The sequence below is a fragment of the Chrysemys picta genome, chromosome 13 (assembly GCF_011386835.1).
Source record: "Chrysemys picta bellii isolate R12L10 chromosome 13, ASM1138683v2, whole genome shotgun sequence".
NCBI lineage: Eukaryota > Metazoa > Chordata > Testudines > Emydidae > Chrysemys > Chrysemys picta.
Window position 1 is genome coordinate 53,361,436 of NC_088803.1, and position 27,101 is coordinate 53,388,536.

Consider the following 27,101-nt stretch of genomic DNA (forward strand, 5'->3'; position numbering starts at 1 on the left):
TGAGGTGAGACGGAGTCTCAAGGCTAACTCAGTCACCACTGAGAACAATGGACATGCATGGAGCCAGTCCTATGTTTGCTCTCTGGACCTGGTGCAGAGTTGTGGATTTACAAAGACAAATGAACCCCAAGAAAAGTCTCTGAATAGGGACCCCCTGGGTAAGAGACAGAGTCTGTGACTGTATAAAAGAAGAGGAAAAGACACAACATTGTATCCATTACAGAGAAGAGACTCTACCAGCGGTGTTGTCTCATGACAGGTGGATCCCAGCTTTCTGGACCGTTAGTTGAGAAATGCCTTATTAGACAGGAAAGTAAAGTAAGTATAGGCTATAAATTGCATGTTATGTTTTCCTTTGCTTGTGACCTTATGTTTCCAAACTTTCACTATCTTTTATGTGAAAATCTATCTCAAGCCCCGTTGAATAAACTTAAGATTGGTTTTACTGTAGACACGTCTCCGTGTCTTGCACTAAGGAGAGTGCTGAACTGAGGTGAAACCAGTGACCAGAGGTGCACTGCTTCCCTGGAGGCAGCGGACCAGTGTGCATTGCAGGTGTCAGGAAGAGAGGGGACTGGGCACGTGAGCGGGGGCTCCCTCTCTCAGCCCCAGGGTGGCTGGGGCTTCCACTGTCAGCCCTGCACAGGGTGGGGCTCCTGTTGTCAAACCTGCGGTGACCGTCTAATCTTGCGGACGCTGCAATTTCTGCATTATGGCACGTTAAGTGGGGCCTTGTCAAGGAGGTATTTTCATTTAAAAAACCCACCCCCAGGCAGCTCTCCTGCTCCCGCTGTCTCCTCCACACATAACTTTCCTCCTGTATGAACCAACAGCTCAATTACAAACCAAAATATCAGTTCACCTGAGCCCCTCGCCATTTCCTTTCATCTACTGTCTCCTCCTCCCCTGTCCAAAGGCACGTGCTTGGCTCCCGATAAAACCCTTGTGCAGAAGGGAAATGATCTACAGCAATCCTGTCACATCCCACAGTGACTTTCAACTGGGAAAGAAACGAGGAGATGGAGTGTAGCCATGGTGAGCTGTCTATCCTCAGTCCAGGAAAACTGATGGCTGTGGAGAAGGAGGAAAATGAACATAGAAGGTATGTGTCCAGTTGGATTCTTGTATTTTCAGGTGCGTTAACTAACCATTGCAAATTCCAGCATAGACCTGTATACCCCACATTGGTTCTCAGCCAAGGGTTAAACACAAATTGAAACGAACATCCATGTTTTGTCTACAGTCACATTTAGCACTTGAAAAACATGACAAAGAATTTGAGCATGGACCTCCCCATAGGAGACTTGGGTTGAGGGTGGCCATGGGCCCAGTGTGAGATTCCTGGAAAGGTTCCCATCTTGACGTGCTGCCTCTCACCAGGCCCCCGGAGTCAACCCTTCCCCCAGTGCTGGAGAGGTTGACATGGACTAGAAGTGATAACTACTCACATTGAGCAGTCCTGGTTCATGACTGGCCCCTTTGAATCTAGGGGGAGCAAAGTATTATTCAAGGGGAGTAAAGCTTTCGGAATCCTGACCTTTCTAGGCGGGATCCCACCATCCTCTGCGCTGGCGGGGAGCGGGGAGCTACATCCCAATTTGGCCATCTCCAAGCAGGCCTGTCCCCTGTGAGGAGCGGGCCCTTAACAGCCGTGGGGTGAGAGGAGAGGGCAGAGGGAAAAGCAGGCGCACAGAGTTCCTGGCAGGACCTGGAGCAGAGCCAGCCACGGCCCTGCGAGCAGCCCAGCGGAGGTTCCGCCGGCGGCCGGCCTCGCAGGACAGAACTCTGCTTACCGGGAGGAGCCGGCCGGCCGCCCCCGGGGGGGAGCAAGCCAAGGAGCCGAGCTGGACGTGGAGCGGAGACCCGCGCGCCCTAGGCGCACACCTGGGGGAGGCGGCTGCGTGCCAGGTTCCTTGGGGGAGACAACAGGAGGGCGCAGGGGACTCTGCCCCCGGAGATGCTCCACACACCCCTGCCAGGGGCGGCCCCTTTCTCCTGGCCCCTGCTCCCGAGGGGGGAAGCAGAGGTGGCCGCCCTCAGCCTCGCTTCCCCGCTGAAGGGCAGAAATGGGGCGGCGGCTGCTCTTCTTCCCTGGCCTCTGGGGTCGTCTCAGTCCTTCCCTTGGAGAGCAGCGGGGCAGAGGCCTGGCCCCTTCCCTTCCCCTGCTCCTCCCAGAGCAGCCTGGACCAGCCCAGCGCCCCCTTCCTGACAGCGCAGGAGAGGCAGTGTCCCCCCACCCCGACCCTGGGGTTTCCCAAGCGGTTCTTTCCCTGCAGGACCTGGGAGCAGCCTGGCTCAGACCCGCCCGGCTCCCCACAGCCCAGGCCCATGCCTCGCCCTCCGCAGCGGGGGCGCCCCGAGTAGCCCGCAGGCTGAGCCGGGGCTGGCGTGGGGGGACCGCTGAGAGTCTAGCGGGACACAGCGCGCTCTGCCCAGGCTGCAGGGGGTCGGGGCGGGACCCGAGCGCCCCAGGAGCGGGACCCGCGAACGCAGTAATCCGAGGAGGCACCAGCAGTATCCGGGAGACGCAGAGAGCAGGGTAGGGGCTTCGAGTCCCAGCCTCCCCCCAGCCCCGGGCCTCGGCTCCCCACAGCAGCGCCCTGCTCGCCGCACCGCGCTGGTGGTGGAGGGAGGCGATCCGCGATCAATAGGAGCAGGGGGTGGGGAAGCGGCCATGCAAATGCAGCGCCCTTGGGGTGAGGCTTAAAAGCCATGACAACCGGGCCCGAAAACGCGCCTGAGCCTGGGTGGGGTCAGGGCAGCCCTCGGGGTGCTCTGTTCCGCTGATGGGCAAAGCCCCCAACCTCCTGCCCCGCCAGGAGTCTGCCCCTCGGCCCGGGCCAGGCTGGCGGGGAAGAGCTGAAGGAGGGAGCGGCCAGACGGAGGAGAGGGGAAGGGGGGGATGCAGGAGGAATGAATGAATAACCCCAGCTTTCCCCCCGGCTGTCCCATCCGGACAGGCTCCGGCTGCCGTGGGGGTGGGGGGAACTCAAAGAGAGGAGGTGGGTTTGAAGAGGGGGCTTCCAGCAAGGGGTCCTCCCCTCCAGCGCCCTCCTCTGCAGCCCCTTCCCCTCTCTCCAGCCCCTTCTTCTCCCTCCAGCCCCCTCTAGCCTCTGCCCCTCCCCTCCAGCCCCCTCCTCTCCCTCCAGCCCCATCCCCTCTCTACAGCTCCCTCCAGCGCCCTCCTCTGCAGCCCCCTCCCCTCTCTCCAGCCCCCTCCTCTCTCTCCAGCCTCTGCCCCTCCCCTCCAGCCCCTTCCCCTCTCTCCAGCCCCCTCCTCTCCCTCCAGCCCCATCCCCTCTCTCCAGCGCCCTCCTCTGCAGCCCCTCTCCTTCCCTCCAGCCCCTTCCCCTCTCTCCAGCCCCATCCCCTTCCTCTAGCCCCCTCCAGCCTCTGCCCCTCCCCTCCAGCCCCATCCCCTGTCTCCAGCCCCCTCCTCTCTCTCCAGCCCCTCCAGCCTCTGCCCCTCCCCTCCAGCCCCATCCCCTGTCTCCAGCCCCCTCCTCTCCCCTCTAGCCCCCCTCCATCGCTCTCCCCTCCCCGCCCCAGCCCTCCGCTCCCCTCCCTCCCTCCGGAAGTCTCTCCCTCTCCCTCCTTTCTCCTCCTCTCCTCCAACATGGCCGCGAAGTCGGATGGAGCCGGGGCGGCCTCGGCCGTGCGCATGGAGGGCGCGGAGAGCGGCGGCGGGGGCACCCTGCCGGGCGGGTCCCGCCGAGGCGGCGGCGGGGGCGCGGGGCCCGGGCCGGGCAGCCCCTTGGCGGCCGCCCCGCCGGCGCCCCGCGCCTACAGCCTGCTGGACTGCTGCTGGGTGCTGTGCGCCCTGCTCGTCTTCTTCTCGGACGGGGCCAGCGACCTGTGGCTGGCGGCCGATTACTACCTGCGGCGCCAGCTCTGGTGGTTCGGCCTCACGCTGCTCTTCGTGCTGCTGCCCTCGCTCGTGGTGCAACTGCTCAGCTTCAGGTGGTTCGTCTACGACTACGCGGCGCCCCGAGCCCCCGGGCCGGCCGCGAACCCGGCCGCGGCCCCCGCCGCCAGCACCAAGGACAGCGGCTGCACCAAGGACAGCGGCCGGCCCGGCTCCGCGCTCCTCTCGCCTCCCCCCGCCCCGGCCCCCAGCGCCTACCGGACCCGGGGCTGCTGCCGCCTTTGCATCTGGATCCTGCAGTCCCTCATCCACCTCCTGCAGCTGGGACAGGTCTGGAGGTAGGGGCGGGCCCCGGGGAAGGAAGCAGGGGGGGGCGGCGGGAGCCTGGCTTCGTGCCCCGCTCCCCTGCAGAGCCTGGGGCAGGGCCGGAGCTGGGGGGAGGAAGGGGAGCGTGGGTTCCCGCCCCCCTTCCATAGGCAGCTCGGCCGGTTCATCCGGGAGCGGGGAGTCCGGGGGAGCATGGGTGGATCTGTCCCCTTGGCCCGGCGAATTCACCTAGGACAGCCCCGGAGCCGTGTCTACACACGGGGCTCTTCATGTGCCCAACCCAACCCAGGCCGGGGGCTTTAGCCGGGCTCCTTCTCCGCCCTGTCGCTGGAACTGGCAGGGGAAGGGGGTCCAGGACACAGGGATCTACCCCTGCCTTGCACTGCCCCTGGAACTCGGCTGCCAGGCCTGGGGGTCGGAGCCCTCCAGAGGCTCTGGGGAGCAGTGGAAGGGAGCTCGGTGCAGCCTGGATTTCCCTGAGGATGGGGGAAGGGGATCTGCCCCCACCACGTGCTCTGTCCCGATGGGGAGTTTGCAGCCTGCCTTTGGACTTGGCCTTTGAACAGTTCTGCAGCTGGACATCAGCCAGCAAGTGGGGAGAGGGGGAGGGTCCCTCCTGGACCCTCCTTGCCCCTCAGAACCTAGCAGCCCATTGCCCACCTTCCCCTAGGACCTGCCCACTCCAAGCCCCTCACCCCCAGCTCTCCTGCTTCTAATTTCCAAAGCTTTCGAGGCAGTCCTGTCCCCAGCTACACCCATTCCCTCGCCCCCCCCCCCCCCCCCACGGTGGAATATGGCCCCAGCTGCTTGTCTGGAACAGCTGGGCTGGAGCAGGAAAGGGTCTCTTCTGTAATCAGATCCCTGAGATCAACAGTTCATTAGCTGTGACCAGGGGGTGGCTGGTCCCCTGAGGCTGAAGCATACGGCCAGCATGGAGGGGGGAAGGTGACGGAGACTGGGGCTGCTTCCTCTTAGGTGTGTGTCTTGGGGTTATTATATAAACTCCCTCCAGTGAGCCCCCTCCATTCAGGAGGAGAGGAGAGACCTGGGCAAACCGGAGCCGGGGGGAGGGAAAGCCCTGGACCAAGACAGGCGTTGAGGGCTAAATGTAACTGATGTGCCATGGGGGTGCTTCACCTAAACCCCAGCCATGGGGGAGGGGGAGGCAGCACCTGGGCTAGGGGCTGTTTTGAGATATTACATTTATGGAGCGTTTTCATGGCATGAGGAAACAGGTACCAGATAAAAAGGCACCAGACAGCTGACAGGATCACCCCTACCCAGCCAACACACAAACACACACTCAGTTTATAATGCATGTGTGTGGACACCAGCCAAGCTGCCAGCCCCTCGTGAAGGGGTGAACGAGGTGTCCTGGTCCCTGTGGCAAGGGACCACGCCGAGCAGTCCATGGCTAAAGTGCTGCACTATTCTAATCTACTCACCACTTCAGTCAGAAACTGAACTGCTCAGCCTTGGTTCCCTGTAGGGCCTGATCCTGTGAGGTGCTGAGAGCATCCGGCAGGGTGCTGGATGCCTTTGGCTCAGATCAGGGTCCCATTCTGTGCCCACACCCATGGAAGTCAGCGGTGTCACATAGGATGTGCCAGGGTGGGGTAGCATTGGAGCCATAGCAAATCCAGCCTGTCCCCTTCCTTTGTCCCTTTCCTCTGCATTTCCTTCATCTGCTGCCCACCAAAATAGCTGGGGCCAGAGATGGTCCATGTGAGCAGGATGAGAGAGAGCACAGACAGGCACTCAACAGAGGTCAGCTCCGCTGCCTGCATCTCTACTGGCTCTCCAGAACTCGGAGCTGATCCTTTACTGGCATGTCTGTTTCCCAGGGCCAGGCTACGGAGCTTCCCTTTCTTTTCTCCACCCCAGACAGCCGTCAACGCTCCCTTTCAGATTCACAGAGCTACAGACAGCACAAGGCAAAGGACCTAGGGCTCTGCAATGGAGCTGATTTCTAGAGAGGTTACTGCTGGGAAAGAAAGGGGAGGCCATGGCAAATTGCTGAACTGCAACTAGGAACTGAGGAGTTTGGATCAGGCTTTGGTGCTATTCCCACCCTGTATTTCTGAATTCTGTGGCCTTGTTTGTCTCAGCATATCTGTATGGAGGTCTTTGTCTAGTACTCTTCCCGTGATCAGGTAGCATGAGGCTTCTCCAACTCTTTCGCAGTATAGAGCGCATCTTAGTGAGATTGTCTGTCTCGTCTCATTCATGGCTGCATAGACCGCCTTCCTGCCCATTCGTGATCCCAGCCCATGGCATCTGCAGCAAGTGCTTACCAGGAAAAGCGCTATTAGGGAAATCTGTTGTGTAAAAACTGTCTTTAATGTGCTGTAGCAGCTGGAAACGTGGAGGAGAGCCAGCACCTTGGGACCAGCCAGCTGTCTACAGACTGTTAGCAAGTGGTCCTGGGCCTACCAGTGCTCCACGGGTCACAGTTTGAGAATGGCTCCGCTACAATTACATTGTAGTCATTGGTTCATGTCTTATTTTATTTTTTTGCTCCTGGTTCTATAAATAATCTGCCCCCTTGAGCTGTTCTAGTGGGGTAGGGTTTTAAGCCAATTAAAGTGGTAGCTCTCAGAACTGATCTCCTGGCCACGTTGGACTCAAATTGCAGATCCGTCTCTATCTAAGCTTGGGATTTGTTACTTGTTCCCGTGACCAGTTACATGCAGTTTACTACACTCATTACCGAGGCTGGGTTTGGTGCAGGTTCTAGGTGTTGAATTATTGCTGTGTTAACTGGGCATGTGACGAGAAGACTTTTCCTTGAGCTCCTTTGTCAGTGTGGACCTGGGCCTGGGCCCTATTGCACTGGGGCCTTTTGTGCATCACAACTTACATTCAGTCAAAGTGTTTACAGGCCTGAGGCCCAGCTTCACTTTGGTGAGAACAATTTGCACCTGCAGAATTTGCCCCTGCATTTTTGCAACCTGCAGAATGAATTTCAGCACAAGCCTAAAACTGCAGTTGGGTTAGAGTTGCTAACACCGCACTTTGTCCTGCAGCTGAACTGGAGGCAGAAAAGTGAAGGCACAAGTTTTGTGGGTGCAAACTGTATCTGCCTATGTGCCCAATAATGTGTCCTTGGTAGAGAGCACTAGTGTTTAGCTTACCTTGATTTAAAGGTACTGTAGCAATCCATTAAAGTCCACTGTAATCAGCCCATTCACAATAATCATGCACAATCATTCTTGTGGGTATCCCATAGAGACGGTATCAGTTGCATGAGAGTGAACATGTGTAATCTATTCAGACTACCCGCAGGCAAGTGTACAAATGCTGGGAAATGTGCCTTCACATTCGACCTGTTCCGAGCCTCCATAATTACGAATGGTCAGAAGAGGGACAGTTCCTTGCATGCAGATTTCCAGCCCAGTCTTAAATGCCCTTCCTAGCCAATAGAGCACAGCCATGCTCAGTTTGGGGATAGTCGGATGCAATCAGCACACCATTAGCAGCCCAGATCAGGCTGTGTTTCATCGTGTGTCTCATGCTGATGAGATTTCTCAGTTTACAAATTCCTACCCACTTTGCTTGCAAAAGGTCAAAACTATCTTCTCTAAATGGAGAAATATCAAAGGGAAAGAAAGTCCTTTGGGGTCTGTTCTCCCCCTGACACGCTTGCCTGCCTCCCATTAGTGTTAATAGGAGCATGTGCACATGCCAAGGGGACAGCCTTCTCCAGGCTGTGCACATCACGCAATGTATTTGCATTTGGTATTCATTTCTCTCTGTCTTGTAATGGCTTTGCTCAGAAAAGCTCGGCTTGGATGTGGCATCTGTTTTCCCAGTCGTGTTCTGCTTCCACCCAGTTTCACATCTGGTTTGGTCGAGGCACAGTGGGGCCACATGATTTCCCAGAGGTCACACAATAGCTCAGAGGTCATTCGCTGGCTCTGCTTGAATGCTTAATATTAACTCTACTTGGCATTTCTAGATCACTTTCCATCCAAGGATCTCAGTGCGCTTTGGAGACATTTCATTAGGCCTCCATGTGCGTCCGATCTTATCATCATCCCCGTTTAAATGGGGGGATAGCAAGCATCAATGACTTGCCTGTGATGATACAGAAAAGCAAGGCCCCTATTCCTGAAACTGGATCCACATGGCCCCCAGCAGGGCCCCATTGACTTCAGCGCTGTTCAGGTGCAAGAGTCTGCCTGTGTGGATCCAGTTGCATAGTTGGGGCCTAGGTTTGTGGCAGAGCTGGATACGGACTGGAGATTGGCTGAGTTCTAATCCTGTGCCTTTAGCCACGGGATTCTCCTTGGAACACGCGGCCCTTCTGTTTGCCAGGCCTTTGCTCTAACCACTCAAACAAGCAGGGATTCCTTGGAGTCCCTAATTACACCATTTTCTTGGCTATAAACTGGGCCTATTAAAAAACAACTTGTATTGAAATCAGCCAGTTCCCCTGTTGTCTTTTTCGGGTCCCACCAGTTTCTCCTGGGCAGCGCACTGGGCTGATCTGTGTTTTTCAGAGCATGAGCTGGAACACCCAGTGGCTGTGGGTCCTCACTTGGGATTTGAAGAAGCGTTGGGGGTGGGTGGGAAAGGAAGGACTTAAAGCTTTTAATCAATGCGTTGATGTGACATCATTCAGACTGTGCCACATGGAGCTCTTTCTAATTATTTCACTTTGCAAGATGTATAATGGATTAAAATGGCTGCAACTGAAAAGCAATTTTCTTCTTGTTTAAATAAAGGATTACGGAATAATATCCCAAATTACCTTTTAGGAAAATTGTACTCTGTATCAATTACTGTTAGATCAGTGGGTCTCTCTTGTTTTTTCCTCTCAGGATAATGATTAATGAATTTAGTTACAACTGGGGCTAGGTTCTTTTTGGTTTCAACACTTGAAAATTGGAGTCAGTAATTGGAACAAGTTAAGGACAGAGCTGGCTGGCAAAGCTGAGGAGATGCTGGTATTGTTTTGGATTATTTATATCACTCTGAACAAGGTTAATAATGAGGGTCTTTAGCTGGCCACTTGCTGTGCGGCTTGTCTCGGGGTGAGCCTTGCAAATGAGAATGTGCATTTCAACAGGTTTATTGTGGAGGCGCGAGGTTTAACGTGACACGCAGCAGTTGAAGGGCTAACTGTGCTTGTGACAACAAACCAAACCTTTCAACACATTCTTCAGAGAAGAGCTGCTGTCCAAACTCTTTCTCTGAATTTTTACACCGGTGTTCCTTGGGTTGTTTTTAATATGAAGAAGGCAGTAATTAGCTGTAATAGCCTTCTCTGTAGATTTCTGCTTGATCATCAGTTTTTGAAAATTAAATGATTTCTTGTAATTGATTTCTTATTTCTCATGCAGCTGCCACTGTGTTTGGTTCATACAAACCTAGCCATGCCCTGTCAGGGCAAGAGAGAATATTTTTCTGAGTTGAAACATAAACTGTATGATCAAATGCATAACAAATAAGAATCAGCATTTCATTCTCGCAAGTTGATGGGCGATGAAATCTTGTTTTAATGAGATCCATGGAACTGACAGAATGATGGGAGAATAATTGTGCCCCGCAATGAAAACAGAGGGCGGGGGAGGGAGGGAGGCAGGATCACTTGTTGAATCCTTGAAGAGTTGGAGATTGTACTAGCAGATGTGCATATTTTGTGCTGCCTTATCCCTCCCCTTTCCCTTTGTTCCAGTAATGAACTATGCACAGCAGCTGCTGGCTGGGTGGAGGGGAAGGCACTGCCATAGGGTTTGTGTGCCTGTCGGGCCATTGTGCATTGCAGGGAGCAGGATCATTGCAATGACAAGCCCAATTAGTGAGTTTGATTACATCAAGAGGAGAAGGTCACTGGTGTCTGGGCTCCCTTGCACAGACCTGGGAGGGGGACTCCCTGTGGATCCAGACTGCCTATGCCCTGAGGACAAGGGGAGCAGAGAGCTCTGAAATGCTTCAGCTGAGTGGGCTTCTGGAAGCCTGTGGCTTGCATTGCTGCAGTTGTGGGCTGTGCTTTCGCTGCCTAGGGTGTAGCCCCACAGCTGGGGGCTTTGCTTTGTTCACCCCTCCTCCTAGTACTTGACAGCTACCTCTCCTCCCTGCTGGGATCCCCCCACCCCGAGGGCTCAGCCCTCCATGGCCCCACAAAGGCAAGCACCCTAGTGCAAGGGATTATGAATGTACTATGTTTGTACAGCTCCTAGCACAGCGGGCCCTGGGCTCTGACTAACTGAGGCTGGTGGACACTACGGTAATCCCCCACCCCCTACCAGCTGCTCACACCTCTTGCCGATGCCCCTCTTGCCCCAAAGCACAAAGGACAAAGCACACGCTGGCCCAGCACTTGTCACTTCCCACAGGCCAGCTCTGAGGGCAGCCTCGGAGGCTGAGCGTCTGTCTGTGTGTCCGTCCATCCCATCCACTCCTCAGTGTGCAGGGGGGGGGGGGGGACTGGCAGCAGGGTGCCATGCCGCACTGTGCAGACAAATGGGCATGTTCCTGCCCCAAAGAGATGAGTCTGTCTGGGGAGCACAGAGAACAAGTCTGCCCTGGATGGGTTATGACCTGCTAGGTCTTTTTCATCGCAAGCCTCTGTGATGCTGTGAGAGCTGGGGCTAATAAGGCCTGGTCTACACTACGCAGGTCGACATAAGTGTCCTTCCATCGACATACTTGTGCCCATGTCTACACCGTGTCACCAGCCACCCTAAGCTCTCCATTAGGGTCACGCAGCAAACCCACCTCCCCGACCAATGTGGAGCCCCAGCCAAACTGCTGAGGTCGTCGCAGTGCGAGTGTAGACACAGCTTGACCTGTGTCGACCTAGCAGTCCTCCAACAGCTGTCCCACAAAGCCCCATTCCCTGCATCAGTGACCGCTCTGGTCACAATTGTGAACGCCACTGCTCAGCGGTCACAGAAACTAGACGCCACCCCCCAGAACTCCACCAAGTATTTTTGAAATGCCGTTTCCTGATTGTCCAGCGTGACGAGCACACTTAGCAGCTCTCCCTGGCTGTGTGCCACTGTCCATGCCAGCTCTGCGCACCAGCCGCGCTCCTGCCTGGCCTAGACAGGAGGCATTGGATCTCCTGGCCCCAGGGTGGGGGGAGAAGAGGCTGTGTGACGGACCAGCCGCAGAAACATGGACATCTATGAACAGATTGCACCAGCGCTGCAGGCAGAAGGGGCCCGACAAGGATCAGCAGCAGTGACACATGACAGCGAAGGAGCTGAGGCAGGCGTACCACCGGGGCAGGGTGGCCAACCAGCGATCTGATGCTGAGCCTCAGACCTGCCACTTTTACAGACCAGCTGCAGGCCATACTTGGCAGAGACCCCACCAGCACCTGGCAGGCCATTGTGGATCCCTCTCAGGACCCTGAGACACAGACTCTATCTGGACCAGCGAGGAGCAGGAGGGAGACGTGGCAGGCGGTCTAGCCATGCCACAAGCCAGGACCTGTTCGAGACTCCACCAGTCTCTAGCCAGTCCCGCCAGCCGAGCACGGATGAGACTGATGAAGGGGGAGGGACCAGGGTAAATGACTGCATACATTTTTCCTTACGGTGTTTAAATTTAAAGATGGCGCCTGGCCTGTTCCCAAGCTAACAAGACCCAGGAATCGACTTCTCCCGGTTTTATTCACGTGTGAGAAGAGACAGAAGCCCAACAAAGGGAGGCAGACCTGGCATGTGCTTTTCATTCACCTGTGGGGTTAGGCTGCGGGGGCCACGTGGCGCAGTTTGTTTGTGCACATACGGCCCTTGTATCCGCCCGAGAGATCTCGATGAAACTTTCATGGAGATATTCTGCAATTCTGGAGATAGTTCCGAAGCTTTCTAGGGATGGCTGCCTTATTTCTTCCTCCGTGGTAGGCAGGGGCAACAGGTTTGTATAATTTTTGGTGGTGCCCAGGTCCACACACCTGTCTAAGGCTCTGGGAGGGAGTTTGGGTGGGGGAGAGGGTTTGGGGTGCAGGCTGGGGCAGGGGCTTGAGGTGCAGGAGGGGGTGCAGGAGAGGGTTTGGGGTGCAGGCTCTGGGAGGAAGTTTGGGTGTGGGCTCTGGGCTGGGACAGGGGGTTGAGGTGCAGGAGAGGGTTTTGGCTGCTGGGTGTGGGAGGGGGTTTGGGTGCTGGGTGCGGGCTCTGGGCTGGGACAGGGGATTGGGGTGCGGGAGAGGGTTTGGGGTGCTGGGTGCGGGAGGGGGTTTGGGTGCTGGGTGCGGGCTCTGGGCTGGGACAGGGGGTTGGGGTGCGGGAGAGGGTTTGGGGTGCTGGGTGCAGGAGGGGGTTTGGGTGCTGGGTGCGGGCTCTGGGCTGGGACAGGGGGTTGGGGTGCGGGAGCGCAGCTGCCCACTGCCCAGAGCAGGCAGAGACACTCGGGGGAGGTGCGCAGGGGCGGCAGGCCAGGCTAGGCCAGGGGAGAGACCGAGCCCCGAACATTGGTGTAGCCGGGCCCCCAGGCCCTGAATTTGCTGGAGCCCAGGCACCCCAGGCCCATATAACTCGCCGCCCCTGGCGGTAGGACCCTTTCCCATGCCGCTCTGCGGTGAGTTTGGCTAGCACGACTGCAGTAAATAGGCAGTGGCCTATGGGTCCATCCAGCTTTGGGACGCCAGTAGCAGTTGAGTTCTCTGGGCTTTTGTTACCCTTCAGAGTGAGATCTCGGCTAAAATCCCCACCGTCTGTGGAGAATAGTGCCAATATTCCGTGCCAGGGCCCTGTACCCATGGAATAGAGGCTGAAATTTGATTGTTTCATGCAACCAAAGTTCCTTTCCCCCACCCACAGCTGAAGTGGCGATCAGTAGCATGTCTAATTACAAGCTTGTCTGAGAATAAGGGAAGGAAGTTTTAAAACTTCTCTTTCCCTTTCTGTAGTGACTGTAAATCCCATGATGCATCTGTCAGTTTTTATCAGCTGCTGCAGGCTTGAGGGGTGCCCCCTCCACACCCGCAGAACGCCTGGCCCTGAAGAGGAGGCGCAAGAAGACAACCAAGGAGGATGTGTTCAGCGAGATCCTGCAAGCCAGGGCCACATCGGACCGCAAACAGACGTCATGGAGAAGGAAAGAGCAGACAGAAGAAAGGCCCAGGAATCCCAGCAGTGAAAGGAGATGCAGATGCACCGAGACATTAGAGGTCGTCTCAGGCAGCAAACTCAAATACTGAAGACTCTGGCTGGCCTACAGGTCCAGCCGTCCCCGACTCCCTACCCTTTGCAGTCCTTAGAGAACTCCCTGGTAGCAGGTCCCTACACCCCCCGACATTCCATGTGGCATCACGGGTTGCATCCTAATTCTGACCACTGCACATGGTGGGACAGCAAGGAAAACCCCAGTGTCACATACACTGGCCTGTGGGAACCACGGCTGGCATATGCCTGGCCACAGTGGACTACATGTGTGCATTGAAATGGACAGAAATGTTTGTTTGCTGCCTTTCCAAGTGTAAAGTTCCAGTCCATCAATTTACAAGAGAGGTTTCTAGTGCATTTCCTGTGAGAGGTTTGGCTTTCTTTCTTTCTTTCTTTCTTTCTTTCTTTCTTTCTTTCTTTCTTTCTTTCTTTCTTTCTTTCTTTCTTTCTTTCTTTCTTTCTTTCTTTCTTTCTTTCTTTCTTTCTTTCTTACGTTTGGCCACTCAGTAAAGTTCCATTGTTGAAGAAAGTGATAGAGTCTACAGACTGGCACTAACCCAGGCCAAGGCAAGGGAGGCCCCGTCCCTGAGCAGCTGCAGGACATGCTCCAGGTGGAGGGACAGATTGAAAGGGCACTGGCAGGCAAGGGGAAGGAGCTACCGGCTGCACCCCGAGGTGAGGCTGACGCCTGGAGCTGTGAGAAGAGTGACTACAGCTTTGTTAAGCCTACAATGGACACCGTGATCCAGATCCCCCCCTCCCTTTGGGAGTTGGAAACTCACAAGAGCCTGTGAAGAATGGGACATTGTCCTATGGGCAGATGAAGTGGATACACCTAAATCTCTGTCCAGGCCCCAAATGAGGGAGCCACAGCCTGATAGAAAGCGACCTGTGGGGAGTATAACTTGGGGGGTGGGCAACAACTGGTCCAGACACTGTAGTGCCCCTCTAGGGCCCTGATTCAGGACCTGGTGAGGTGGGTGGGCCTGGGTCCCCCTACCTTGTTCCACTGCACATACTCTGTGACAGACCCCTCAGGGGAATGGAAGGGACAGTCAGGAGAGAATGAGGTCCAACAACATACAACCCAGCCAGGACCCCTTCTAGAAGCACCAGGCCAAAATAATCTGTGGAGCCACTGCTTGACCAGTTGGCCAGCTGGCTATCAGACTGACACCCCTTTCCCTCCCCAGAGACTAGAATTATCTTGATTCGTTCCCAATCCATATTGCAGAATGCACGGCAGTACGCAAAGCACCCAGTGCTTGTAAATGTACAGCAAGCACCATGTGACAACTTGTATAAAAGCACAACAAGAAGCACTGCACAGTTCCTGGCAGCACACGGAGCTCCAGCCCCAGACAACGCTCCAGCACAGAACATGACCGAGGCTGACAGTCCAAATGCTTCTTCAGAGCCTCCTGCACCCATATAGCCCATGTATAGCCCATATAGCCCGAGAGCTCTTGCAATGGCCCTTGCATGTGGCTGGTCAAAGTCAGCAGCCAACGGCGCGGCCCTCTGCCCAGCCAGCGGCACGTTGCACACTGGATACCTCCTGTCACGGAGTCCCCGGGCCATGGAACTGCTCCCCACAAATCCAGTCAGGACTTTGGGAGCCTCCTCTCCCTTGGAGCAGACCGTCTCCAGGGCAAGGAGCTCACACGGCTTCACCTCCTGGGTCTCTCCTGGGAGCATTCAGCATATGCCCCTCCGTGCGCTTCCCACAGCGAGTCCGCCCAGGCGGGGTCCTGGGGAAGCCAAAGGGTTCTGCACCCCCCACTTCGCAGCCATGCGTGACTCTCAGCCAGCCAGTAACACAGAGGTTTATTAGATGATAGGAACACGGTCTAAAACAGAGCTTGTAGGTCCAGCGAACGGGACCCTTCCACCAGGTCCATTCTGGGGCCCAGCAAGGCAGACCCCCGTCTGCCCTCCCTTCCAGTCCCCAGCTAACTCCAAACTCCAATCCCCGTCCAGCCCCTCCTTCTCTGGGCTTTGTCTCTTTCCCAGGCCAGGAGGTCACCTGATCTGTTTGTCTCCATCACCTTCAGTTGGCACCTTTGCAGAGGAGGGGCCTAGGCCATCAGTTGCTAGGAGACAGAGTGTCGGGCATATATGTACACGGTCCCTTTGCTCTGCAGCAACCATACACCCTTATCCCACCACCTAGATACTTAAGAACTGCATAGGGGAAACTGAGGAAAACATTAAGAACAGTCCCACTTCGTCACATCTCCCCATGGGGCACTGCCCTGTCCCAGTGTGTATGTGCAGCGTGGACACGCCCCAGCGATATCCAAACTGCGGCAGCTGTACATGGATGTAACTTGTGCCGACCAGAGTTTGGAGTGTAGACCTGCCTTAGAAAGCATTTCCGGCTCTCGTTGGTGTGCTAGGCACTAGGCACATGGGAAAGCACCAGTGCAAAGCCCGGAGTTACGTGTCTAACAGTGCCCCAGACTGCGTCACCTGCAAGGATTGAACCTGAGGCCTTTGTCTCTAAAAGCACGAGCCTGAACGCCTGGCCCCATTGCAGTCACTGGGAGTCTTGCCATTGATTGTAATAGGGTCAGTTGGCTTAAAGGCTGCAGCAGACCCCATCACCTCTGTACGTGGTCTAGTCACTAGGCGTGACTAAGCGTATGGATTACGGTCAGCCCCCGGTGGCTCTGAGCCTGTCTGGCCTGCTCACCCGTAGGCCGGACATGCGGGTCAGTTGTTCAGTCCCAAACGGTATCAAGAGACTTGCTTTCTTGGCCATTTCTTTGGTGATAGAAGGCAAAGGGCCAGCCCCTCAGGCCCTGGTGGAACCACAGGAGGCCCTGAACGCAGCAGAACTGGGGCAGGGGGGATCTCCAGCACAGAGCTGTGTTCCAGGGGGTCTGCCCGTACCCGAGCAGGGAGCATGCCTGGGGGCATGGCAGTGGCAGAGCAGGGGAGGGGCAAGGACACTCGTTTTGTCCGTCTCTGTATTTATACCATGTCCCTCACAAAGAGAGCTGAACTCCTGAGGAATGGCTGGTAGCTCCGTGGCTACGTGCATCTACTGGGAAACACTCCCACCTCCCCCTGGGGGAGAAGAGGAGGGAGGAATCACAAAGTACGAAGTGAGCCATTCCTCTAGGCCCCTCTTGTACGAGCCCCGTGAATCGGGACTCGGGCAGATGCAGCTGCGGCTCGCAGCAGTGACAAACTGCAGCCACGGGCGGTGTATGATTGATCCGTCCACGTTGGTCACACCATTCTTCTCCAAGCAGCCTCTGTTCTTAACAAGGTTGTGAGTGACGTGGACAATGGACGCAGAGGGGATTTCACGGCTGATCCAGAGAAGGAAGTACTCAGCTCCCGCCTGTCTGCTGGATTGCAGCATGGCGTGCTCTGCCCAGTGCTCGGTGAACGGGCTTTTAAAAGATTTATTTGGGACCCCAAACCTGATCCTGCTTTGGAGAAACGGGATGAAGTCACTGGCTCCTCCAGCCACACCATCCTTCCAGCCTTTGCCTCTGTCACCAGCGCTCGGAAGAACGCCGAAGCAGAACTCAACAAGCTGGAGTGCTGCTGGGGCTTGGGCTGGTTGTGCGACCTGAAAAGCCAAGGGCCTGAGTCTGATCTCGTGTCAGCTGCTTTTACGCCAGCGTGACTTCATTGCTTCCAGTGCAGTTACTCCTGATTTCCACCTGAGTGAGTGAGACTAGGGGCCAGGCCTGAGTCTTTGCAGGAGGCTGCGTTGCGGTTGTTCTGACTGAAGCTCGGGGCGGAGAGGAGCTGGCACAGGAAGCGGGAGCTGAGAAAGGTGCAGCCTGGTAGCCAGTGTTAACACTTGTCCTTTGCATTACAATGGGCTGGGGAGATTTGGAACAGATGGTGTCCAGCTCCTTGGCCTTGCCAGAGCCCAGTGCAGTGAGCTGAGCTCATGCCCTATCAGCACTCTCCTGCTCTGCCAGGCGCCCCAGGCTTTCCTTCCCACTCCTCACATCGCGCAGGAGAGAGCTGGGCAAGGGGGGGCAAAAGACCAGTGGGGCTTCCCCGTGCTGAGCTTTCAAATCCTGAAACAGCAGATTGTGTAGCTGGCACTCGCAGAGAGAGAGAGGTGTGGGCCGAACAGGAACTCCTGGCACAGTCTCCCTCTGTGGCCTTGGGCAAGGCATAGCAGCGCTTTGTGCCTTAGTTTCCCCAGCTACCTTCTGGGGGCGTTAGGGTTTGTAAAGTGCTGTGAAGAGGAAAAACGCTAAACGCAGTTAACGGTGGGTTGAGTGTTATTTTATTTGTATTTTATGGTTAAAACCCCCCAGTTCTCCATCAGGACAGTCGGGTCAGGGATTTTCAGAAGCGTGCAGCAAACACATTCACACGTGGCTCGAAAATGGGCCCTTGCTTTTCCTGGAGGAAAAGGCACCGTTGTGGCTGGGGTGTTCAAATCCCCTTGGTGCTGTGAGCTGAACTTGGACTCCTGCACTAGAGAGGGGATCCCAGGGAATACAAGAGGACTTTGCCCTGTTTACTCCCTTGCCCAGACACACTGTGGGCCCTGAGATCCCAGGACTTGCACATGTGCTTAACTATAGCATGTGGCTAAGACTTTGCCAGCGTGGGGCCTGGTGGAGGAAGCATCTCCTGTCTGCGAGGGAGCAGTGAGTTGTGGGCGGCACAAAATGCTAGAATTAGCGGCTCCTTCAGTGCTGCATATCAAACCCTCCCTTTTACACTAATGCAAACAAACCAATTGGAGCCGGGGAGCCTGGCTGCAGGGTCCCAGGCCGGCTCACCGCAGTAATTGGCACATAATGAAACTGGAATTGAACTATTAAAATCACATTATTTGCTGACACTAATGTTTTGTTCCGTTGCCAATGCTCTGAAGGTCCTTTTGTGACTCTCAGCAGGAGAGACTCGTAACTATCTCACAAAGAGGGGGGCTGGGAAATAAGAAAATTAGGCCATTAAAGCAACTCCTAAGGGCTCTATCCCGAGCCACCACTTGAGAATGAGACTGTGCCGGAAAAACGGCCTTTTGTCCTCGCGTTACGTCGAGAGGCTTCACTGACTGCGGGAGTCGCTGCTAAGAGCTTTTCTCCACCGGCCATGGGGCTGGGAGCTCGGAGTCCACCACGCTAGCGAGCGAGAGATTTTGGTATCTTTTCAGGACTTTCTGCAGGGCACTGCGTAACCGCCTATGTGTTGCACTGGGCGCTAACCCTTTCACGAAGGAGATGCCAGCCACGGGTGGAGACCAAGATCATCTCCCCCGGCTGATGCTTAAGCTTTCCCTTCCGCACCTCAGGGCGTGATCCTGCCAGGTGCTGAATGTCCTGGGGGCCTCATGACTTCAGGGAGAGATGAGATCGTTCAGCCCCACATGGGGACACAGCCCTCATGCCAAGCCTCTCTGATGGGACCCAGCCAGCCACTGCTACTCAGCTCCTGGCCCTCTGTGCCAGCTTTAACGTCCTGTCCCAGGGTAACTGGCCCCTTTAAGGGGACCTGGGGCTAGCCCCACCTGGGCCATAATTAATTAGCTGTTTCCCAGAGGGTGGGGCTAAAGGGGGTCAGCTGGTGCGTTAATGAACACTTGGCTCTTATAAAAGGACTGAGCGTGAGCCCAGGCTGGGGTGGAGCTACAGGAAGTGGACAGCAGGCTCGCTCGCTCGCTCGCTCCTGTAAGAGGCCCTGAGCCAGGGCCCAGGAGAAGGTAATCCCGGGGAACCAGCCTGTAGACTGAGTGCTTGATAGCAGAGCAGGGGAGCGACTGAGAGGTGGCCCAGAAAGGAGCTGGGAACAATGCCCAGAGGGTGGACTGAAGAAAAGCCCGTGCAGGGCAGAAGAATGTTTTGTTTGTTGGGACGTTTTAGGTGGACTCCGGTTACCCTGGAAAGGGTTAACTTTGTTTTGTGACTTTGCTGGAGTGGCAAGCCGTGTGTCCAGCACTGACCTGGCTGTGTGGAGTTTCTTTATCAGGGCTGCTTAATAGGGAAACTGAGGCAGTGCTGCAGAGCCATCCCTGGTCGGGGCCTGGTGGCGCTTGGGAAGCAGCTGACCTTGTTATAGCCATATTGCAGACTGGCATGCTGAGGCTGGCTTGGGAGGGGTCTGTGAGCCTGAGGAGGCTCCAGCAAGCGCAGTCAAATGGAAGGAGGCAAATGCTGGCTGGGGCCAATGAAATCTTCATGGGGTAGCTGACCTGCAAGGATTGGGGCCATTCATGTGAAGCCCAAGACATGAGCCCATGATCTCAAGGCCAGAGGAGCGGGTCCTGCATCTCCTTACCTGCCTCCTCCTTTACCTCGGCAGGGAGTCCTACTGCTTGCTTTTCAGCTCCTGCATCCACTCCACACCGGCTGTGGCCACTTGTCTCAGACCCCAGCCTCCACGTGCCCCCTGCCGCCATGGGTGAGGCAGGCGCCTGTCTGGAGAGCCCGGCCACTCTCTCCCCATGTCTCCTTTCCCAGCCCTGGGCAAAGCCTCTCTCAGGTGAGAGCTGCGTGGGGCAGGCTCTTCTCTGCAGTAGCGTGAGAGGGCTGGGAAGACCCTGGGCTAAACCCCTCTCTGCTCTTCGGCTTTCATTCGCTCCCAGAGCTGCCTGCTGCAGCCCCATCTCTCCAGGAGCCTCTGACTCGGGGGTGCTGTCGAGGAGCTAGTGAGCAGGGCTGGCAATGAGGACTCCAAGGGACCAGTTAATCCCAGTGAAGTCCGCAGGCAGTTTGTATCCTGCAGGGGGCTGGTCAGCCGCTGGGGTTCTGTGTGACCTTGGGCAAGGCCACCCCCTCTTTCTGGACCTCCATTTCCCCACCTGTAAAATGGGGACAGTGATACTGGCTTCGTCGGGGTGTATTGAGCTCGGTTAATCTCTCAAGTGCTTGGAGATCCCCGGTTGGAAGGGGCTGGTGCAGAGCTGGTGGTGTGAATAGGCGGAATACTGCTGTCCGCTTTTTACTCCGGCAAAGCTCCCCTGACTGCGGCGAGAGTTGTGCCAAGTAAAAACTCGGTGAGGGGCTGGGGCTGGGGCTGGTTCTTACGAGCTGGTACTTGAGCTGGGGAAGTGGAGCAGGTACTCGGCTATGTTCCTTCACCAGGTGCACACGTGCTCTCCCGCGTATCACGCGGGATCTCACTAGCAGCTCCCATTGCTTAATACGTGACTGGGAGGCGCTTGGCTGAGCACAGTGTAAGAACCTATACAGAGCCGAGTTACTTGGCAGCCCCTGGGTTTCCCTGGCACAGAGCAGTCCCAGAGAGCAGGGACACCGGAGGGGTCAGGGTGGGGACGACGACTCCTGACTTTGTGAGCTCCCTCCTGTGGCTTGCCAAGCGCAGCACTAGCTCTGCTGTGTAAACCCCCCAGTCGCTTTGCTGGCGCCCAAAGGGGCTGATCTCTGGGGGAGAGCTGGGGAGCAGCCACGAGGCCTCACTGGGGTAGCCTGCGGGTCTTCCTGAGAAATCCCCATGTGAATCCTCACTCCAGCGAGATAGGGCCCCTGACGCCCCACGTTGATGTTCCTAGCAGGCAGTGTCAGGGGATGGGGGAGGCGGGTCTGTCCCTGCCCCTGGCCTCTGGATCCTGAGAGTATAAGGGGTGGGGTAGCCTCCAGTGCCCGTGGCGGGTTGGGGTTCTGCTGCAAGGCCCCCCCCTCCCCTTGACGTGGCCTCTGGCTTCGCTGCTTGGTGTGGGGGAGCTGCCGCCCAGTCGCTTTTCAGCGAATTCGCCCAGGCCCAGGGCCGGAAGCAGGGCGGTGCTCAGTGACGGCCAGGAATGGAGATCCTGGGGCGAGGTGCACAGGTTCCTGGTCTAGTTACTGACGCAGCTTCCACGAGCCTGCCTGTACATTGAAAGCCGGCGCGGCACGAGGCTGGGCGGGCACAGGGGTGACTTGCTGGGGGGCAGAGTTTCTCCTCGCGGGGCTAAGGCTCTCCTGTCTTCCCGGCCCTTCCCTGTCCTTCCCACAGTGATTGATGAAGGTTTCTGCCATTAAGAGCCATTGCCAGGGTCCTGGCCCTTCTGAGTGGCTGGAAAATTGTCAAGAGCCCAGTAAATCCCCCTCCCTGCTGAATGTTGAAAGCGCAGGATTAACAATCACTGTCACATGTCAGTGTCCTTGGTAACGCAGCCAGCCAGGGAGCTGTCAGCTCCGTGGCATCAGAAGGGCTCCTCTCTGTCTGCGCTGATACACCCCAGCCCTGCCTCTCTTCCCTCCGGGCTCCACCGCCCAGCCCAGCCTTGCCCCACTCTGCCCTCTCGCCTCCCGGGCCCTCGGCTGCCTGGCTCACTCCCGCTGTTCTGCCTCCCCTCCGTTTTTCATTCATCTCCCTGCTGTCTGCTGTCCCAGGACCGGACACCCCTTTCCAGTGCCCCAGCTGCCGAGGGGCTTCACCCACCACTGAGGGGATTTCCAGCCGGGCTCCAGCTCTGCAGGGCCCCCGGCTTTTATGGGGCTCTGGCGTTGCTGGGCAGGTGTCTCTGCAAGCCGCGGAGGCGCTGCGTAGTCGGGGCACGTATTCCTCCCAGGGCATTGGCAGGGGAGGGTGGGCAGGTTTGGGAAGCAGGGCTCTGGCGCGGCAAGGCAGTCAGCTGGCGGTGCTCGGGCACTACGGGATGGGGCTCCCTAGGGCAGTGCAGCATTCCATCGCACCAGCATCCCCGGCGGTGCTCGGGCACTGCGGGATGGGGCTCTCTAGGGCAGTGCAGCATTCCATCGCACCGGCATCCCCGGCGGTGCTCGGGCACTGCGGGATGGGGCTCCCTAGGGCAGTGCAGCATTCCATCGCACCGGCATCCCCGGCGATGCTCGGGCACTGCGGGATGGGGCTCCCTAGGGCAGTGCAGCATTCCATCGCACCGGCATCCCCGGCGGTGCTCGGGCACTACGGGATGGGGCTCCCTAGGGCAGTGCAGCATTCCAGCGCACCGGCATCCCCGGCGGTGCTCGGGCACTGCCAAATGCCTCTGAGTAACAGGGTGCTGGCACAGGGCAAGGCCTCCATCCCTTGCCGGCTCTGGATTTACTCCCACGCGGCCAGGCCCGCATACACAGGGCCCAGTGCTCTGGGGTTCTCTGGGGCAGCCCCGCTGATTTCTGACCCCGTCTCTCCACGCTAGGCCCAGCTGCCACACGATCTCTCTGGCTCATTATCCATCTCTCCTTTGTCTCTAGGGGTGCCTCTCCCTCCTCTGCAGCTCCCTCGCTCAAAGGCCCAGCCTGCCCTGCCCACGCTCCCCTCCACAGTACCCCACCTTGCTGCTCTTCTCCTGTCAAACCAATTGTCACTTTTCACCTGCTCTGGAACCTTCAGGCTCCAAGGGTCCATCTGCCTCTCCCAGCCCCCCTGCAAATCTCTCTCCCTGCTAGTCAGAGCATCCTTCAGGGCCAGGGGTTTCCATTGCCAGTGTGTGCAAGAGGCGAAGGAAAGTCTCCACAGGAGGGTGAAGGAGCCGTTGCTCTGGTTCTGCCATCCAGCTCCTCCCCCGTGCCCAGGGAAGCAGCCGCGAGGGTGGCCCAGTGGCTGGGTCAGTCACGGCCTGCAGCATCCAGCTCGGCGAGTGGAACCAGTTTGGTGCAGTTTGTTTGCCAAGGCAGGCTCGGCTATTGGGCTGCAGCGAGAGAGACACAGAAAGACCCAAGATCGCTGGCAGCTTCCCCCTGCCCACCCATCCCTACCTGAGCACCGGGGCCACCGGCTCTCCCGCATCTTCCCACCCTCTGGGATAAATTCATTTGACTGCTTTAGTATAAAAATGACTCCCCCCATTAGAGCTCTTGCCTGAGCAAAAAGCAGCTGCTATTCCCAGGGCAGGATCAAATATCTTCTGCCAGCCCCTGGCTTCCTGCTCCTACTCCCAGTTCCTGGTGGAGGTCGGAGAATGAGCTCTATTTCAGGTCCCAGCGGCCCTGCCCTGGCCCCCCAGACGCCAGCTGCTCCATGCTCTCATCCCCTCGCTGCATCTTGCACTTCCCCCTCTTCCTCCTCCTTCACAAAGCCCTGCTGCCCTGCCGTGCTCTGGGAGCAGTGAGTCTCTGCAGATCGCTGCGTGCCTGATGGGCTGCATGAAGAGTGGGGGTCCCTGTGGCGCCCCAGGCCTCGCCTGAGGGGCACTCTAGAAGAGGGCTGGTTCTGTGGGTCTTGCAGCTTTCAGGGGGCCGTTAACATCTCCTAGGGTCGGGAGAGGGTGTGGCAGCAGCTCCGGCTGGAGGTGACACAGGGTGGAGCTCTGTCCGGGCCGCAGGGTGAGGTGGACTGTGTGGGTCTGGGCCGGGGAGAGCCGCCTGAGGGAGCACTACCTGGCCGTGATGCCTTTCTCTTGGCGCACTCTGAGTGTGTTTCTTCATAAGCCCGTGACTGAGAAACCACGGGGCCAAGTCCAGGGCTGGTGTCATCAGGCAAAACACCACTGAAACCAATGGCGAGGCACCTGTTTGCACCAGGCTGGAATTTGGCCCAGTAAGAGGAACGATTCCCCTCTGGGTGTGTGCAGAGGGTGTGTACGCGCCTGTGCCCATTGCACAATGATGGGAATTGCTCCACTGCTCCCTCTTGTCTTGCACGTCTGTCCTAGCTGCAGCTTCTCCTTCTCCCCCGTGGGGCGATGCTGTCCTGCAGAACGGGGCTTGGTCTCAGCCTGACACAGACACTGCTTGGATCCCTGCATTCTGCACGGTCTAGATACCCCCCACCCTGCTGCACCTGCTGCTGGCCACCTGCCACCGCTGGATGCCCCTCAGCCTGTCCCGGGTACAACCCTAACCCTAGTTACTCCTAGCACATCAGTGAGCACTAGCTGGCTCTGGCTGGTAAATAGACCCTGCCTTGTTCACTCCTGGTTGCCCACTGGCCCAGAGTCACCCCCACTCCCACAGGCTCCCAGTTATGGGCTCCCTCTCTTTGTGCCCCCTGAGCAGAGCTGGGTGAAACATTTTTGGCACATAGGAAATTTGCTGAGAAATGCATTTTTCAGGATCCCGACACTGTCCATGAATTCAGAGCGAATTCAGCAAATGCCTTTGGCTGACAACAAAAACATCAAAAATCTGGAAGCATTTTGCTGTGGAAAAAAATTGAAATGAACCATTTTGAAAATGTCTGGTTTGATTTGACATTTGAACATAAGAACAGCCAGACTGGACCAGACGAAAGGTCCATCTAGCCCAGTATCCTGTCTTCCAACAGTGGCCAATGCCGGATGCCCCAGAGGGAATGAACAAAACAGGGAATTATCAAGTGATCCATTCCCTGTCGCCCCTTCCCAGCTCCTGGCAAACAGAGGCTAGGGGCGTATGTAATTGGAAATATTTCATGTTGACCCGCACGTATTTTCTTCTGTATTTTATTCCACCAAGAAACCCAAAAGTCAGTTTGGCTTGAAACAAACCAATTTTCCCGTCAGCCGCCAAACTGACAAATCAGGTATTTTTTCAGCTCTGCTCCTAGGCGCTGGTTTCTCAGTTCTGGCCCAGCATTATCTTCCCTCACCGGGAATTATAGCAGGGCCATGGAAATAGAAACTTTGATATCTGAGAGCTTCCTCACAGCCAGGGACTCCAAAAGAATCCAAGCGGAAAGCCAACCCCACACCCCAGTGCAGACGCCTGGGTCACTCCATAGCAGACTTCTGGCTTTGCAAAGTTGATCTTTCCAAGAGCAGAACTTTCTAGCCCCGGTGCCCCATCCTTTTGAGAGCATTCACTGGGCAGTTCACCCCCTCTGGTCCCACAGCCTCCCGTAGCCCAGCCTGAGTAAAGAGGGCTCCTAGGACAAGGCGGCCAGAAGGAGCTGGGGCTGAGTGTGAAAAGCTATTACGGAAAAGGACTCCAGACCCATCCTCTACCAGCCTTCCCCTGCCCAGGATTTCTGCTTTCTTTCTCTGCTTGAAGATCACTGGGGCTTTGCACAGGCTGGGAGGTAGCCCAGTTGGGAACACCAGCCCCTGTTGCTTGACATCCACAGGGCCTTGCTTGGAGCTGCATTATTCAGGGGAAATCATGCGTTATTCAGAGACTCCCGCTGCAAGTCCCGTGGGGCTCGGTGGGACCATCCTTCCCTTCCCTTCTCCACGCACTGAAATCTTCCAAGAGATCTGCTCCGTATGTGTTGGGCCAATGCTTCCTGCACTAAGAATGGGGAGGAGGCGAGCACTGAGCCAGGAGGAACTCTCGGCTGGAACTGCATGCTGAGCGCTCGCAAGGGCAGCGTGTTGGGGGGCTTTGCTCCTTTGGAAAGACGTAGGATGTTGAAGGTGCTAGCGGAATGTAACTTGTCTGTTCGCTGGCTAAATACGGCCCTGTCTCCGCTCAGCCTTTTCTCATGCCCCACAGCAAGGAGCCCGTTTCCCAGTGATCGTCACTAAGGAGCATTGACTTATTGCAGCTGAGAAAATGAACTTTGCTCAGGCTTGCCTGAGGCAGCTGGCACATCCCTGGCTGCCCCACAGGGAGATGCCAGGCCTTGGTGTCGTCCAGCAGCCAGAGCGGGGCCAGCCCCACCTCCTTGGAGCTGATGTATGGGCTTAAAGTGCTGGGATAAGGCTTTCTCCTGGCACTCACCAGCTAATGGAGTCGACTGACAGCATTTTATGGATCTGATGCAAAGGCCATCAGTTTGCGTGACAGTTTTACTAGGTCGGGAGGGAGCTTTATAGTCCAACTTCCTTTTGCTTAATCTTTCTGTTTTCCCAGTCATTTGTCTCTTGCCTTCCGACACCTACGTGAGGTGGTTTCAGTAGCGGAGCAGCGTGGAGCACAGGCCAGCAACCAGCCCCTCAGCCCTGCTCCACCACTGGGGCTCAGCCATGCCCTCCCAGGCGCCCTTTCCCCAGGGTCCAGCTCCCCACCTGGCACCGTTCTCTCCTTCCCGGAGCGAGAGAGGAACTGAATGTCTAGTGAATAATTCAGAGGATGTAACTGACTGTGAGCACCGGAGCTGTTTGTCCCCAGCCCGGGTGAGAACCACAGGCAGCAGGGGAGAGCCTCTGGCTGTGAATACCTGGGTAAGGCAGGAGCTCCAGCACTGATTGGCTGTGAATCAAGCTGCAATGCAGCTCCCGGCACTTGTGGTCAGTTTTCCTTGGGCACCTGTGAATGTGGGGTAACGAACAGCAGGGGTGAGACCATGAGATGACAGGGCACTGATGTAGGGAACCTCAGATCTCTGGGGACCTTATGGCCTGGGTCAGGCAGGACACTCTGTAGGGAATCATAGGATCAGAGAAGATTAGGGTTGGAAGAGACCTCAGGAGGTTATCTAGTCCAACCCTCTGCTCAAAGCAGGACCAATCCCCAACTAAATCATCCCAGCCAGGGCTTTGTCAAGCCTGACCTTAAAAACCTCTAAGGATGGAGATTCCATCACCCTCCTAGTGAAATAGTGTTTCCTAATATCCAACCTAGACCTCCCCCACTGCAACTTGAGATCATTGCTCCTTGTTCTGTCATCTGCCACCACTGAGAACAGCCGAGCTCCATCCTCTTTGGAACCCCCCGCCCGCTTCAGGTAGTTGAAGGCTGCTATCAAATCCCCCCTCACTCTTCTCTTCTGCAGACTAAATAACCCCAGTTCCCTCAGCCTCTCCTCGTAAGTCATGTGCCCCAGCCCCCTAATCATTTTCGTTGCCCTCTGATGGACAATCTCCAATTTGTCCACATCCTTTCTGTAGTGGGGGCTCCAAAACTGGAAGCAATACTCCAGATGTGGCCTCACCAGGGCCGAGTAGAGAGAATATTCACTTCCCTCGATCTGCTGGCAGTGCTCCTACTAATACAGCCCAATATGCCGTTAGCCTTCTTGGCAACAAGGGCACACTG

At 56.6% G+C, this 27,101-nt stretch overlaps 1 protein-coding gene across 1 annotated transcript in view; it reads left to right on the top strand.

The window, feature by feature from the left end:
* Positions 1 to 3,475: 3,475 nt before the first annotated feature.
* The window catches only part of XKR7 (XK related 7), a 39,224-nt gene continuing 15,598 nt past the window's right edge, over positions 3,476 to 27,101 (top strand). The window contains exon 1 of the mRNA XM_042842498.2: positions 3,476 to 4,203. Coding sequence (XP_042698432.2) covers positions 3,617 to 4,203 — 587 coding nt within the window. The 5' untranslated portion in view covers positions 3,476 to 3,616. The remainder of the gene's footprint in view (positions 4,204 to 27,101) is intronic.